This window comes from Acanthochromis polyacanthus, chromosome 18 (assembly GCF_021347895.1).
Source record: "Acanthochromis polyacanthus isolate Apoly-LR-REF ecotype Palm Island chromosome 18, KAUST_Apoly_ChrSc, whole genome shotgun sequence".
In the NCBI taxonomy this organism is placed as follows: Eukaryota; Metazoa; Chordata; class Actinopteri; family Pomacentridae; genus Acanthochromis; species Acanthochromis polyacanthus.
The window spans coordinates 30,963,846-30,981,154 of record NC_067130.1 but is presented as its reverse complement, the minus strand read 5'-3'; the positions used below and the strand labels follow the sequence as shown (position 1 = coordinate 30,981,154).

The 17,309-nt window shown below is 40.1% G+C and overlaps 1 protein-coding gene across 1 annotated transcript; it reads right to left on the bottom strand.

The window, feature by feature from the left end:
- Window positions 1–901: 901 nt before the first annotated feature.
- LOC127530958 (tripartite motif-containing protein 16-like) lies at window positions 902–17,239 on the bottom strand. Its single transcript, XM_051938964.1, has 2 exons — window positions 12,426–17,239; window positions 902–1,092 (listed from the first exon to the last, which is right to left on the bottom strand). The coding sequence occupies exons 1-2, from the start codon at window positions 14,122–14,124 to the stop codon at window positions 902–904; spliced, it is 1,890 nt and encodes a 629-aa protein (XP_051794924.1). The 5' UTR covers window positions 14,125–17,239.
- Window positions 17,240–17,309: the final 70 nt, after the last annotated feature.

Genomic DNA, 17,309 nt, shown 5'->3' with positions numbered 1-17,309 from the left:
ACTTGTAAGTACATGTGTACGTGGACTGAAAACAAACTAAACATTATTGAAAATGCAATATAAACAAGCACAACATCAAATTTGTTTGTCCATTATGATGCTGTACTAATGTAAAAGAACATTCTTGTTTGGTACCAAATAAAAAAAATGCAACACACAAAATGGTACATATGTAAACATAAAATCACAATTTCATGAAAATGTCTAATTACACACAAGAGTGACATTATCATGCACAACTTTTTTTTGATCATGTGTCACAACGAGCCATTATTAATAAAGTATTGTGGTGCCACATGTTTGTTTGTATGATTTTATAATCACATATCCTCAAAAATATGTAATTGTGTACAAGAGTTACCTTATCAAGTATAATACAGTAACATGCAATATAGACAGAGAATTACTGAATTCTTAGTGGGTGGTTGGTTGACATTTACTGCAGATATATATAAAGATATCATATAATTTTTTGTATACAAGCATTTCTTACACTGGTAGTGACAATGGACAATGCTGGAGAAACTAGAAATCCTAACAATAGAAATTTTACTGAAGCACACAATCACAAATGCAATTGTTAGTCCATTCATATTATATTTCAAGTTTACAAGTTGTTCACACTGGATACAAAAGTACTCTACTGTTGATTATAGCATCAACAAAAAGGCATGAAAGAAAAAAAAGCAAAAAACCTTTGTGAACGTAGATTCATGGCAGTGATGTCGTACCAGATTTCACAGGCGTACTGCACACATTTCACAAAAACATACTCAATATTTCTGGAACAATTAATACGCAGATTTATGACAGAGATGAAGTGCTTCAATGCATTACATTTCACAGGTATACCGCACCCATTTAACAGAAGCCCATTAAGTGTTTCTGGAACAACTCCAGCTTACTTTAGCTCACAGAATACAGCCGAGGATTCTGAACCAAAGAAATAATGAGCCTGGAGTCCAACATGCAGCGGCTGACTGAATGTGGTCTGGACTTTGTGGAGTAGAGTCATGGTGTCAGAGACGCTGTAGAAGGACAGAATACCTGCTCTGTGATCCAGATAGATTCCTACTTTGGAGGACAGAGGACCTGAGATGGGATTGGAGACTGAATTATGACTAAATTTATATTTTTTGGGTGAACACCTGAATGCCCAAGACTTGTCATTATTCCCAAATTCGCTATTGTCTCCTTTTCTGCTTATATCTTTGTAGGCGACTGCTACAATAATACCTGAGCCGCTCCACTCCACCTCCCAGTAATGACGTCCAGTCAGAGCTTCTCTGCTCAGGACTTGAGACTTGGTCGTGAATCTGTCACGGTGACTTGAATATGACTGCTTTTTACTCGTATAAGATGCTTTTCTGTTCCCTTCAGATAATAACATGTGTGCGTTTGCTGTGTTTGGATCCAGTGTGATCTGATACGAATGCTGTAAAAGCTCTGCTCTGGTCATGGCCTCTGTTGGTTGGTGTTCAGTCATGGGCTCTGGTCTTGGCAGTGAAACATCCACATCACTGACTGTCTGTGAAAATTTTGGCAGTTCCTCACAGAGAATTCTCTGTAGTTTATCTTTCAGTTGTGACACGGCCGCTGTCACATCCTCAAACTGCAGGTGACAGGGTGTAGGGAGAGGACACTTTATTGTGCTGTGTCCTGAAATCCTAGGGAACATCTGCAGGAACTGGCAGTCATCCTTTGTATTACAGAGTTGCTCCAGTTCTGCACCTTTTCTTTCCAGCTCAGTGATCTCCTCCTGCAAATTTTCTGTAAGATCTTTGGCCCGATTTACTTCAGTTTGCTGCTGAGACCTGATCTGCTGCTTCACCTCCCAACTTTTTTCCTTAATGAGATGTATGACATCTTTAGAGAACCTATCTATGTTCCTCACAGCTGCATCAGCAGACTGATTGATGGCCTCCACCTCCTGCTGAAGCACCTTCACATCTTTCTCTCTGTTCTGGATTCTCTGCTGGATTTTTTCAAAAACTGCATGAAGCGCTGTCTGCTTCTCACTTCGTTCCGCTGAAGCTGGAACTGTATAATGACCTCTATGTTCGCCCAAGGTACACAGAAAACAGATACACTTCTGATCACTGCGACAGAAAATCTTCATTACCTCTTTGTGATGATCTTTGGCTCGATTTATGGCAGTTTCCTGCTGAGATTTGATCTGCTGCTTCACATTAAAGCTCATACTGTTGATAAAACATATCAGCTGGTTGAAGATCTTGTCAGTGTCCTTCACAGCTGTATCAGCAGACTGATTGATGGCTTCCACCTCCTGCTGAAGCGTCTCCATGTCTGTCTCTCTGTCCTGCTTTCTCTGCTGGATTTTTTCACAAACTACCTGTAGAGCTGTCTGTCTCTCAGTTCGTTCTTCTGAAGCTGAAACTGTATCGTGACCTCTATGTTCACCCAAAGAGCACAGGTAACAGATACACTTCTGACAGAAGCGACAGAAAATCTTCATTACCTCTTTGTGATGAGAGCAGATGTTGTCCTGAAGCTTCTTGGACGGGTCGACCAGATTGTGATTTTTAAATGCAGGAGATTGATAGTGAGGCTGGAGGTGTTGGTCACAGTAGGAGACCAGACACTGCAGACAGGACTTGACAGCATTCCTCTTTGTTTCAATGCAGAAATCACAGGACACATGTCCACGTCCAGTAAAGTAAATATCTTCTGCAGCAGACTGGCCTCCTGTCTTCTTCACTTCCTCCACCAATCCAGCCAACATCGTGTTCTTCATCAGGTCAGGCCTCGGTGTAAAGATCTGTCTGCACTGAGGACAGCTGTAGGTATTCTTCTGATCCTCTCCATCCCAATGGAGGTTAATACAGTTCATACAGTAGTTGTGTCCACAGGGAGTAGTCACCGGTTCCTTCAGTAGATCCAGACAGATCGCACACGTAAGTCTTTCCCTGTCGAAAATAACTCCTGACTGCGCCATTTCACCTCCCAGATGAAGTGTCAGTGAATGTTTGGATGGAAGTAGGAAGGATTTGCATATTCGTTCTAACTCCAGAAAGAGGAGGGGTTTGAATGAGGGCGTATGAGGTAGAATTATGGTTACTGATTTCTGGTGAAGTTTCATTGGTGGGCAAAGATCCAGAAACAGCCTTCCATTCAAAGACATTGATAAGCTTTGTTCAAAGTTGAAGGTTAACTTATTTGTCTTCCTCAAGAGGAAATATTTTAGATATTTGCTGGAATCCTGCGACACAAAACACCCAAACAATAAAACCATTAAGTCAGACACGTGTAAAACATTAGCTTGTGTTAACTACTGTGCACATTACAGATTTCTTAAGGTCATATAGAAGAACCTCCTTAATCAGCTGCTGTTTCTGTTTGTCCTGAATTTTAGCAAGAATGAATTTAACTGACAGAGAGATGAATGAATGTTTGTACTGTTTGTGTTTGCATGGAGTTTATTCATATATATTCAGAATTCAACATATGAGATGCGTCAGTTAGGATCATATTGGTCAGCCTATTGGTGGACTGTTAAGAGAGATCGTGGGTGTCGTTATTAGTATAAAGTTCATGGTACAGTTTTGTCGCTGCTATGATCACAAAGAAAACACCTGCTGAGAGACAGTCAAGGTCAAGATGGTTGTGATGGATGGAGGAGGTTCCTCCAAGCCCTGGTGCTGCGGAAAGAATCATCAGGCAGGATTGCTCACACCTGGAAGGAAGTGGGTGTGGCCACTGGGCTGAGACTGCAAAGCACTGCTCAGGGCAGTCAGTCTGGGTCTGGCTTCGCACCTGGCCAGATCTCCCACACCTCGTGTTAATTTGTTTTGTTTTTTTTTCTTTTTAAAGGTCAAAGGTTCTTTGTTGTCATATCATTCCACATTTGCACATGAACCAATACGTAATTGGACCCTGTTCCCGGTTTCAGCCATAAGACAATCTAAAAATACTTTCATAAAAAACAATATAAGTATAAAGAGACACAGTAATATATACAATATATAAAAACCTACAACATAAATATATGTGCAGTGAACCATCACTTAGTGCAATATTTAGTAGGTAAATAAATAAAGAGCTTAGTGCAGTAGTGCAGTGTGTGTATGAATGTGTGTGCCTGTTTGCGTGTGTGCATGTATATATGTGTGCATGTGTGTGTGCGTGTGTATGCATGTGTGTGTATGTGGGGATGTGTGCATACATGTGTATTTGCGGGGAGAGGTGGTGGTGATACGAAAACAGAGTCGACAGAGACCTGTTTAACAGCCTGGCAGCTTCGGGGAAGAAGCTGTTTCTCAGTCTTGGTTGTGGTCTGGATGCTGCACAACCTTCTCCCTTCAGGGAGAAGGTTGAAGTGTTTGTGTGCAGGGTGGGTGAAGTCCTTTAGGATGGAGGTGGCCCTCCTCCTGCATCTGTTGGTGTAAATGTCAGCGGTGGTGGGTAGACTGCCTCCTACAGTCCTCTGAGCCTCTTTCACCACCCCCTGCAGAGCCTTCCTTTCTGCAGGCGTGCAGCTGCCATGCCACACAGTGATGCCAGTGCTGAGGATGCTCTCCACCGCCCCTCGGTAGAAGCTCTTCAGGACTGAGCCTCCTAGACCGGCACGCCACAGCTTCCTGAGGAAGTAAAGGCGCTGATGTACCTTCTTAATCAGCTGGGAGGTGTTGTGGCTCCAGGTGAGGTCCTCAGACAGGCGTACTCCCAGGTATCTGTAGGTGGAGACCACCTCTACGTCAGCACCGCCGATGTGCAGGGGACGGAGGGGATGTCTGGCTCTGCGGAAATCCACCACCATCCCTTGGTCTTCTTAACGTTGATGCAGAGGTTGTTGTCTCTGCACCAGCCAACCAGCAATTCTACCTCCTCTCTGTAGTGGGACTCATCGTTGTTAGTGATGCATCCCACCACTGCTGTGTCGTCCGCCAACTTCACTATAGAGATAATCTAACGCATTACGGGATTGAATTCGCGAAACGGCTTTTCCCTCACTTTCGCAAGACGGGTTTAGGGTTATGGTTATGGTTATGGTTAGGTCAAAGTTTGTTCATGGTGACGTTTCAGCTGAGACACCGGAGTGTCGATATTTACTCAAGCGCTAGAGTTCACTTAACTTCAAAACGTAATACTCGGTCGTAATAAGGGCGTGTACAGATGACCTATGTGGTCGTTTTTTCAAGGAGGACAGTCTCCTTCATGACTATCGGTGTGAGGGCTAGAGGCCGATAGTCATTTAGGCCCGTCATTTTGGAAGACTCGGGGACCGGTATAATAGTGGCAGCCTTCAGGCAAACGGGAATGGATGCTACCTGAAGTGAGGTGTTGAAGATGTCTGTTAGTACCTCGGAGAGTTGATGTGCACAGTCCCTCAGTACTCGTCCTGAGATGTTGTCAGGGCCTGCAGCTTTGTGGGGATTGATCCTCTGGAGTGTCCTTGTCACATCTCCTTGGGTCACAATAAGGGGCGTGTCATCGTGTCTTTTGTTTGGAGAAGTATGTTTGGTTCTTCTTTTGTTTAGAGGAATGCGTTTGGTTCAGCGGACTATGTTTGATTGATTCTTAATTCTTTGTTTTGTTATATTCATTTATTTGTTAAATAAATTACTTCATATTCTAGTCAGTATAGTGTGTTCTTTGCCACAGAACATAACAATCATCAAGAGTCAACCAAGAATCAGCAATAAACAGGTCTGAATGAATGATAAGCTGCTGTTTTATTTCGTCATCAAGCAGACATTCAATTCGATTCACCTGTATGAAATATTTACATTCAAAGCACATTTATGAGACAAACAAGGTATTGAAAAATTACACAAAAGCAATTAATGAATTGTAAACAAATGTAGATATAAAGCAGGAATTTTGCTTGTTAAAAGAATGACAAAAATGCTTTTGAACCTGGATAGAACAATTTTTCCCAATACACTGTGAAGAACAGGCAGGTAAGTGTCTTAAAGTCTTAGACATACTAGCATTTCTGTCGCACTTCACTTTCTGAACCTTGTTAAGTTTAAGGAGGAGCTGGTTTTCGAAGTTAACACAGTCTATCTGGCTTCATTTGGCTGTGAAGAGTAGACCGGCACAGCTATAAAGTCGTTCATTTGCAGCAGAGGCAGGCAGTGTTCAGCTTTAGAGAGAGCTTCTTAATGGCTGAGAAGGAGTGCAGCAGCTCCATGGTGTCTGTGGCACAAACAAGATAACCATCAAGCTCAACTGGACGTTTTATTGTTTTCTTTATTGGTAATTAAACCTATTCCACCTGTTATTCTGCCTGTGATTCATGTTTGTTTCCTGCTTCTCAGACTGGCCATGATACTAAAATGCCTTAAAGAGGCTGTGATAAGTCTCTGTGGGTATGTCCCTAGTCACTTGACTTGCATTATTGCTGATAAATGTCATCTGATAAACATTTTGGTGGCTTGTTGACTGCTGAGTCAACACCTTTAAAGTACTATTATAAAAATTGATGGATCCGTTGTAAACAGCCTTTTGGAGGACAGAGGAGAAACTAGGCTGAAAGGACGGCAACGAAAAACAAATATGAACAACTTCTGGTGAATAAAAAGTCCATCCATCCAGTCTCTGTACATGTATGTATAAGAGGCATTACAGTAAATTGGATAAAAACATTATTTAAATCATAGATTTCAGGATGTAAAATTTAATAATACTGTGTCACATCTTAGAAAAGGAACTTGTGGTGTTCCACAAGGTTCAGAATTGGGGCCGAAGTTATTTAGGCTTTATTTGAATGACACTGGTACACTATATAATATGATGAAATGTATTACATTTGCGGATGATACAAATTAATTTTGCTCAGGACCAGATATTAAAGCATTGTTGACAAGAGTGGAAAAGGAGTTGGTGAGGTGAAAGGAATGAGTTGATATCAAAAAATGATCATTAAATGAAAGTAAAACAAAATTGATGATGTTTGGTGGTGTTAAAGCAAATTGTGAAAGTCAGTTGTTCCTAAATGGAGATGAAACTGAAAGAGTAACTGAAATCAAATTCTCGGTCGAAATTTTAGAGCATAAATTTAGTAGGAAGCCATATATACAATATATAAACAGGAATAATCTAAAATTATTGGTATTATTTACAAAACTAGCATTTGTTTTGAACAAGAAATGTCTGCATATATTGTATTTCTCACTTATAATGCCATATATGTCATATTGTGTTGAGGTTTGGGGTAATACATAAAAGAAAAGAGTTATTAGAATAATAAATAAAGCTTCCTACTGTGAAACTGCTAATAAACTATTTATACAGTCTTGCACCTTCAAATTTTTGGATACTGTATAGATAAAAACAGAAATATTATTTTGAGTAAAGAATAAAAGTCTTCCCACCTGTGCTCAACAATTTTTTAAATTAAGAGAAAAAAATGAATTTCAGAAGGCTGGGCATCTTTGAAAGAGGTAATGTGAGAACTAATGTTAAATACGGATGTGTCTCATATTTGGGAGATACACACGTGGACAAAATTGTTGGTACCCCTCAGTTAAAGAAGGAAAAACCCACAATTCTCACTGAAATCACTTGAAACTCACAAAAGTAACAATAAATAAAAATTTATTGAAAATTAAATAATCAAAAACAGCCATTACTTTTGAATTGTTGATTAACATAATTATTTAAAAAAACAAACTAATGAAACAGGCCTGGACAAAAATGATGGTACCTCTATAAAAGATTGAAAACTATTTGACCAGAGTGACATGATTAACTCAGGTGTGTCATTTAATTGACATCACAGGTGTTTCCAAACTCATAATCAGTCAGTCTGCCTATTTAAAGGGAGACAAGTAGTCACCCTGCTGTTTGGTGAAAAGGTGTGTACCACACTGAACATGGACAACAGAAAGCGAAGGAGAGAATTGTCCCAGGACATCCGAAAAAAAATTATAGACAAACATCTTAAAGGTAAAGGCTATAAGACCATCTCTAAACAGCTTGAAGTTCCTGTGACAACAGTGGCTCATATTATTCAGAAGTTCAAGACCCACGGGACAGTAGCCAACCTCCCTGGACGTGGCCGCAAGAGGAAAATTGATGACAAATTGAAGAGACGGATCGTTGGAATTGTATCCAAAGAGCCCAGAGCAACCTCCAAAGAAATTAAAGGTGAACTCCAAGGCCAAGGTACATCAGTGTCAGATCGCACCATTCGTCGTTGTTTGAGCCAAAGTGGACTTCATGGGAGACGACCAAGGAGGACACCACTGCTGAAAAAAACTCATAAAAAAGCCAGACTGGAATTTGAAAAAATGCATGTTGACAAGCCACAAAGCTTCTGGGAGAATGTCCTTTGGACAGATGAGACCAAACTGGAGCTTTTTGGTAAGGCACATCAACTCTATGTTCATAGACTCAAAAACCAAGCATACGAAGAAAAGAACACTGTCCCTACGGTGAAACATGGAGGAGGCTCAGTAATGTTTTGGGGCTGCTTTGCTGCATCTGGCACAGGGTGTCTTGAAAGTGTGCAAGGTACGATGAAATCTGGAGACTATCAAGGCATTCTGGAGAGAAATGTGCTGCCTAGTGTCAGAAAGCTTGGTCTCAGTCGCAGGTCATGGGTCTTCCAACAGGACAACCATCCAAAACACACAGCCAAAAACACCCAAGAATGGCTGAGAGAAAAGCGTTGGACTATTCTAAAGTGGCCTTCTATGAGCCCAGATCTGAATCCCATTGAACATATGTGGAAGGAGCTGAAACATGCCATTTGGAGAAGACACCCATCAAACCTGAGACAACTGGAGCTGTTTGCTCATGAGGAGTGGGCCAAAATACCTGTTGACAGCTGCAGAACGCTCATTGACAAATACAGAAATCGTTTAATTGCAGTGATTGCCTCAAAAGGTTGTGCAACAAAATATTAAGTTATGGGTACCATCATTTTTGTCCAGCCCTATTTCATTAGTTTGTTTTTTTAAATAATTATGTTAATCAACAATTCAAAAGTGATGGCTGATTTTGATTATTTAATTTTCAATAAATTTTTATTTATTGTTACTTTTGTGAGTTTCAAGTGATTTCAGTGAGAATTGTGGGTTTTTCCTTCTTCAACTGAGGGGTACCAACAATTTTGTCCACGTGTGTATATTATGGAATGGACTTAGTGATGACCTATTGAATTTCAAAAAAACCATTGAAAGGTAACATAAGTAAAAATTACAATGGAAAATGACTGACGTGAAATGATCAAGAAGAATATTTTAAATGTGTCAAATTTTTTTCTTTTATTTCTTGTATTACTGATATTCTGCATTATTTTATGGATTGTACAGGATAAGCAAAGATAAGCCTCGGCCTCAGCCTATTCCTTTTTCGGTTACAGAACTTGTTATTTTTTTTCTTTTTTGTGAGAAAAAAAATGTTTACTGCAAGCATGTATAATAATTGTCAGCTGAATGCACACAATTCAATTTTTGTACCGCAGATCGTAACCGAAATAAACCACTTATTCATTCATTCATTCAAATTATCCTGACACGGAGAAATGACTGATCAGGCTCTAACAGCAGCTGTGAACATTTCTTCACCTCAGACAGGTGAGCTGTCACACAGAGTCACAGTTTAATGTGTTGTCATGCTGCAGACATCATGATGTGTCCTCAACTTCCAATTTTACTGTTTAGGAGATCTGAGATAAATTGGTCTATCAGTTACAGAGAAAGCTTGATCAGCTGCTATTAGCTTCGTTGTAGTTTTAGTGATTTAAGGTAGCTGGATGTTGTGCTGGTGTTTATAATTTATTTTTACTGAGGAAAAACTTGATCATATTGTCTTTATATTCCTTCCCAGCTTGTTTGTTCTCTCTCTCACACACACACAGCTGGAAATAATATTTAAAAGGCATAATAACGATGTCACAATAAGAATACAACTCATGCATCCATCAAAAGATTAATTAAAGCCAGTTTGTTAAAGAAATATAATGAAATATATTACTTACATTTGATTCTCATTTCATTGTCATTTTTTTTTGATGTAGTGAAAAGTACTAATTTAATTGTAATTGGAGACCTAAATGGTATATCACTGTCTGTTTTGTCTAGCAGCTATTTTATTTTATTGTATTATAAGTATGTGTGAGTGTATATATGTGTATGTGTGTGTGTGTGTGCACATGTATGTATATGCGTGCATGTATATATGTATTTATGTATGGATGTGTGTATGTATATATTTTCATGTTTCCTTGTTGTTGTTGTTTTTAATTTCACTTTTTTGTAATTGATTTCTGGGGATAAAGGGGCAGACATAATAAGACTTGTCTTCTTTCTGCTCCCTTTCATTTGTGTTTGGCGACTGTCTGTATTTACATGAAACCTTTTTTTTTTAATTTTACGAATGAATGAAATAAAACAAACACTAAGACAACCTCACCAAAGAGTCCAGAGATAGTTTAGACTGGCAGTCACATGTGAAGTCATTTAAATAAAGTGTTGATTTCAAATCCTTGTCAAAGTTGAAAACAAACAACAAAAATTAAACACATACACAGTAATACAGGGTGCTGGGGCTGTTTTTTGACGGGGAATAGGATTGTTATGCAAAAAACTACTTAGTCATTTAAAAACAGAAGCAATAGCACTGATAGAACTCCCATCCACTCAACATTATTTTATAGAATTACACAGTGGTTCAAATTCTGGTCTCCTCACTGCCTATGTTTGGTTGTAATGTCTGTGTTTCCCCTCAGTGCCAGGTGACATCTCCACATGTTCAGACCTGTTTCATTGCCCCACATTTCTTTTATATTATTGCTGAAATGTTGCTGCTAAAATTCTCAGTTTTCAGATTTGTGTGAAGCTAAACCGTTTTTCTGCCTCAGTCTGTAGTGGACTGTTACCAGTGATGTTTAATGCACAGTTCATAGATATTTATTATTCATTTTAAATCATGATAGGAATCACTGAAGTCACTGTATCTGCTGTGATTTCAACTTTAATTTGAATCTAACTCATTAGTAAAATCTCCATAATCTTGTATGAGGCTTTTATTAAAATAAGCAGGATTGAAAAAAAAATTATTTTTCACGTGTTATTTCCAAAATTGTATTTATTGATTGATGATTAGAATATGATCTGAATTTTTATTTCATCTTTCTGAACATATTTACAAGTTTTTGTGGGTGATAAATGAGCATATTTAGAGATATTCAGCAGAATGGAAGAGCAGAAATATTACAGCAACAAAACAAACATATAACAAATATATACAATTACAGACTATACAAGAAATACACAATCTAAATAAAATCCATTGTCATGGTTAAAATAGGGAAAAATTACATTCAGTAGCAAGTCCATTATGTTGACGCGCCTTTATTTCGATGTTGCAGATGTTTGATTCTGTCTTGAATCAGCTGGATAAAGCTAAAGTAGAATCTTCTCTCCTAAATCCATAGTGTACTGAAAACAAACTAAACATTATTGAAAATGCAATACAAACAAGTAGAATATCAGATTTTTTTGTCCATTATAATTAACCATTGTGGTGCTGTACTAATGAAAAAGAACATTCTTGTTTGGTTGAGACCAATAAGAACAAGCAACACATAAAATTGTATATATGTATATATAAATTTACCATGACACATACTTGAAAAAGTAATTTTGCACAAGAATCACATTATCGCGCACAACTTATTTTTTTGATAATGTGTCACAGCAAGTCATTATTCATTAAGCATTGTGGTGCCACAGGAATTAAAAGAAACATGCATGTTTGGTAAAGACCAATAAAAAAGAACCCAACAACACATAAAATCAGGCAATTGTGCACAAGAGTTACCTTATCATGTATAATATATTAACATGTAGTACAGACAGAACTATTCAGGTCATAGTGGGTGGATGGTCTATATTTACTACAGATATATAAATAGATGTCATAATTTTTTGTATACAAGCATTTCTTACACTGGTAGTGACAATGGACAATGCTGGAGAAACTAGAAATCCTAACAATAGAAATTTTACTGAAGCACACAATCACAAATGCAAGTGTTAGTCCGTTCATATTATATTTCAAGTTTACAAGTTGTTCACACTGGATACAAAATGACTCTACTGTTGATTATAGCATCAACAAAAAGGCATGAAAGAAAAAAAAGCAAAAAAAAAAAAAGCTTTGTGAAAGTAGATTTGTGGCAGATACATAGAGGGCAGCACTGCACCCATTTAACAGAAACATGCTCAGTGTTTCTGGAACAAGTCCATCTTAGCACACAGAATATGCTAAGATGGGGAATACAGCCGAGGATTCTGAACCAAAGAAATAATGAGCCCGGAGTCCAACATGCAGCGGCTGACTGAATGTGGTCTGGACTCTGTGGATCAAAGTCATGGTGTCAGAGACGCTGTAGAAGGACAGAATACCTGCTCTGTGATCCAGATAGACTCCTACTTTGGAGGACAGAGGACCTGAGATGGGATTGAAGACTGAATTATGACTAAATTTATATTTTTTGGGTGAACACCTGAATGCCCAAGACTTGTCATTACTCCCAAATTCGCTATTGTCTCCTTTTCTGCTTATATCTTTGTAGGCGACTGCTACAATAATACCTGAGCCGCTCCACTCCACCTCCCAGTAATGACGTCCAGTCAGAGCTTCTCTGCTCAGGACTTGAGACTTGTTCATGAATCTGTCATGGTGAAATGAATATGACTGCTTTTTACTCGTATAAGATGCTTTTCTGTTCCCTTCAGACAATAACATGTGTGCGTTTGCTGTGTTTGGATCCAGTGTGATTTCACATGAATGCTGTAAAAATTCTGCTCTGGTCATGGCTTCTGGTAAAAATTCCTCTCTGGTTGTGGGCTCTGGTTTTGGCGGTAAAACATTCACTTCAGTGACGGTCTGTGAAAGTTTTGGCAGTTCCTCACAGAGAACACTCTGTAGTTTATCATGCAGTTCTGACACGGCCGCTGTCACATTCTCAAACTCTTGCAGGTGACGGGGTGTAGGGAGAGGACACTTTGCTGTGATGTCTCCTGAAATCAGGGGGAACTTCTGCAGGAACTGGCAGTCGTCCTTTGTCTCAGACAGTTGCTTCAGTTCAGCATCTTGTCTCTTCAGCTCTGTGATCTCCTCTTGCACCTTTTGAAGAAGATCTTTGGCTCGATTTATGGCAGTTTCCTGCTGAGATTTGATCTGCTGCTCCACATTAAAGCTCATATTGTTGATAAAATATATCAGCTGGTTGAAGATCTTGTCAGTGTCCCTCACAGCTGTATCAGCAGACTGATTGATGGCCTCCACCTCCTGCTGAAGCATCCTCACATCTTTCTCTCTGTAATGGATTTTCTGTTGTATTTTTTCACAAACTAGCTTTAGCTCTTGCTGCTTCTCAGTTCGTTCTTCTGAAATTGGAACCGTAGCATGACCTCTATGTACACCCAAAGAGCACAGGTAACAGATACACTTCTGATCGGTGTGACAGAAGATCTTCATTACCTCTTTGTGATGAGAGCAGATGTTCTCCTGAAGCTTCTTGGACGGGTCGACCAGATTGTGATTTTTAAATGCAGGAGATTGATAGTGAGGCTGGAGGTGTTGGTCACAGTAAGAGACCAGACACTGTAGACAGGACTTGACAGCATTCCTCTTTGTTTCAATGCAGAAATCACAGGACACATGTCCACGTCCAGTAAAGTAAATATCTTCTGCAGCAGACTGGCCTCCTGTCTTCTTCACTTCCTCCACCAACTCAGCCAACATCGTGTTCTTCTTCAGGTCAGGCCTCGGTGTAAAGATCTGTCTGCACTGAGGACAGCTGTAGGTATTCTTGTCATCCTCTCCATCCCAGTGGAGGTTAATACAGTTCATACAGTAGTTGTGTCCACAGGGAGTAGTCACCGGTTCCTTCAGTAGATCCAGACAGATCGCACACGTAAGTCTTTCCCTGTCGAAAATAACTCCTGACTGCGCCATTTCACCTCCCAGATGAAGTGTCAGTGAATGTTTGGATGGAAACAGGAAGGTTGTACATATTTTTTCTAACTCCAGAAAGAGGAGGGGTTTGAATGAGGAAGCATGTGTTAGAATTATGGTTACTGATTTCTGGTGACATTTCATTGCTGGGCAAAGATTCAGAAACAGGCTTCTATCCAAAGACATTGACAGGCTTTGTTCAAGGTTCAAGGTTCCGTTATGTGTCTCTCTTAGGAGGAAATAGTTTTAGATATTTGCGGGAACTGCTGCGACACAAAACACACAAGCAATAAAACCATAAAGTAGAACACGTGTAAAACATTAGCTTGTACTAACTACTGTGGACATTACAGATTTCTTAAGGTTATATATGAGAACTTCCTCAATCAGCTGCTGTTTCTGCTTGTTCTCAATTTTAGCAAGAATGAATTTAACTGACAGAGAGATGAATCAGTGTTTGTACTGTTTGTGTTTGCACGGAGTTTATTCGTATATATTTGGAATTCAACATATGAGATGTGTCAGTTAATGGTGGACTGTTCAGTAAGATCATTGGGGAGGCGGGTGTTATTGGTGTAATTCTTAGTATTAAGTTCATGGTACAGTTGTGTTACTGCCATAATCACACACAAAAAATCAACTGCTACTGAGACAGTTGGTCAAGATGATCAAGAGTCAGTGTCCACAGAGTTTTACATCAAGATGAGCTGACAGGATCCATGAAGAAGGAAGTTCTTCCTCTCGAAGCAGAACCTTAAAGCTCCACTCAAATCTGCTGCTGATAACATGGATAAAGAAAAGACCTTCTGGAGGAAAGTTCTGTGGTCAGATGGAAGAAAAACTGAGCAGAAGTATGTTTGGAGGAGAGAAGGTGAGGCCTTCAACCCCAAGAACAACAAACCTACCATGGTGGTGGCGGCATCATGATCTGTGGAACTGGAACTTTATACAAAGGGAATGGAATAATGAAGGTGTCACAGCTCCCTTCTCCTCTGCCTTGCCTGTCTCCCATCCACTCCTCTGCCCTGTATCTTCCCCTACAGCTCGGTGCCTGAGTGGAGTCTAGCTTCTCAGCTGACTCCACTCAGGCAATCAACCACCTCCACGGCTCCCGGACAGCTGACGATCATCTCACTAATGACTCACCTCAACAATAAGTACCGGCTCAGCCTTCCGCTTGCTGCCAGAGTATTGAACAAGAACCACACAGTTCAGTTCACTCTCTTGCCTCTCACAATATCTGTTTTGAGTTCCTACCTGGTTTTCTTACGTTGTTTTTTCCTGCCTCCTCACAGTTCAGCTGTCCGGGATCCCTGCCATTCTCCTTCCCCTCCGGCTCTCCCCAGACCAGTCATCACCGGTTTCCCCTGCCTGGACCCCCCCACTCCTGCCCGGACCCCCACTCCTACTTGGACCCCTTCTGTCCCTGCCTGGAACCCCCCGCTCCTGCACCCTGGTTTTCCCCCACCAAGCCACCATTTCACCCCCCAGCAATAAAACACTTCATTCCAACCAGCCTTGGTGGTGTGGCTCTCTGCTCGGGTCCAGCCCTCCTCAGATCGTGACAGAAGGAGGTTTTGTCTCCACATTCTTCAGGAAAACCTAAAATCCACAGCTTAAGGTTGATCTTGAATGCAGTTGTGTTTCAACAAGAGAATGAGGCCAAACACATGTAGTAAACGGTCCCTCCAGGAATTTGCGATGTTGCGATCGCGCGAAATCAACCAATCTCCGCCAATTTTGCACGGCCTTGCAATTTTGTCCAATCACTGCAACTTTCCCGCAATTTTGGCCCGCCTCCCGTGAGTTCCACCAATCATAGCAGCTCCCAGCGCAAACGTAATGCACGTACGTCACCGAATTCACTTCCTGTTTATGGTTTGAAGATGCAGACGTGTGTGATACTAATGTCTCTCATTTACCAACAAAAATTACTGCTGAAGACCATGATAAACAATTAATTCACTGATGTTCTTCAAAGTGGAGCTAAACTGTTTTACAACCGCGCAATATTGTGGTGGAATACAAAAAAGGAAAAAAAAATCATTGATTGATACACAATTTTTTTAACACGAAACATATTAGAACGGCTGAAATGAACGACAACAGACCAGACAAATCACCATAATGGAAACTGTTGCATCCAGATCCGTTAGAGCACTGAAAGAATGAAGGAAAATTAGATTATTTATTCCACCTAAGAACACGACAGAGTTATGTGACGATCAGCGTGTGTGAATCCTTCCTCTGTTACCATATCACTCAAAAACAGACTCAGGGATTTGAATGAAATTTTCAGGGTCGGTCAGAAATGACACAAGGACCAAGTGATTAGACTTTGGCAGTGATACGGCTTAAAGTCTGGATCCATGGATTTGTTAAGGATTCATAGCGGCACGGCGTCTGATAGCAGCACGATAACCATGGCAACAAGTGAACGCTACCTCAGCAGCCTGCTGACGATCACATGATTGTGATCCTACTACAAATCTACCACTGTGGACGTATCGGAAGTGACACAAGGGAAAAACTGATTAAATTATGGGGGTGTTTCTGAGTCCCATCAATTCCTGTTGCCCCCTGCAAAGTATGGTCACTTCATGTTAAACCAGTATCTGGCTGCTGCTAATGTCCCACCGTGGTGTGCAAGCTTTTGTGGAAACGTTAAATAATTAATTTCGGAATAAATTTAGTCAATTACAGTGTCAAAATGTGTTCTACAAGCTGGAAAAAATGCAGCTTTTTAGCAATTGTCACTGCAATTTCACCACAACAAATAAGCTTTAAACATCGCAACTTTTATCGCAATTTTTTAGAAAAGCTGCCGTGAATTCAGGCATTTTCGGCCGCAACAATCACAAAAACGCCCGCAAAATCCTGGAGGGACTGAGTAAGTGTTAAAGAAAGGGTTCAGTCAGGCTAGAACAAAGGATCTAGACTGGTCTCCCCAAAGTCCTGACGAAAACCCATCAAGCACTAACTGGTAAAACTATCCTTCCTAGATCTGCTACACCATTCACTGTCACTGTCAAAAGTGTAATAAATGGGAATTTCCAACAAGAGCTTTGCTGATGACAAAATGTCTATGTCTCCTAAACACAGACATCTAAAATCAAAGTTCAGCCCACATCTCAGCACATGGTGGCTAATTAGAGCTCGTGTTGCTCTGAAATCAGCAGTGACGTTAGTCATGATGAGAAGTTTGATAAAGTCAGCTTTTACAGTCATTTTTACCACAGGTGCAGTCTGTAAAGCACTGAGTTACTTCATCTCAAATCACCATGGGTGTTCTTTCACGTCTATCCTTTTTTTTATCATAAACCATGGGTATCTAAAATGGTACCTATGAAATTTTAGCTTGATTTACCAAA

What these genes read in the sequence shown, in the direction of transcription:
- LOC127530958 (XM_051938964.1), bottom strand. Translation starts at nt 14,124, where the DNA reads ATGTCTTTGGATAGAAGCCTGTTTCTGAATCTTTGCCCAGCAATGAAA. An exon ending in AGTCTTCAATCCCATCTCAG is followed by an intron (nt 1,093 to 12,425) that starts GTCCTCTGTCCT and finishes ATCCCATCTCAG; the next exon opens with GTCCTCTGTCCTCCAAAGTA.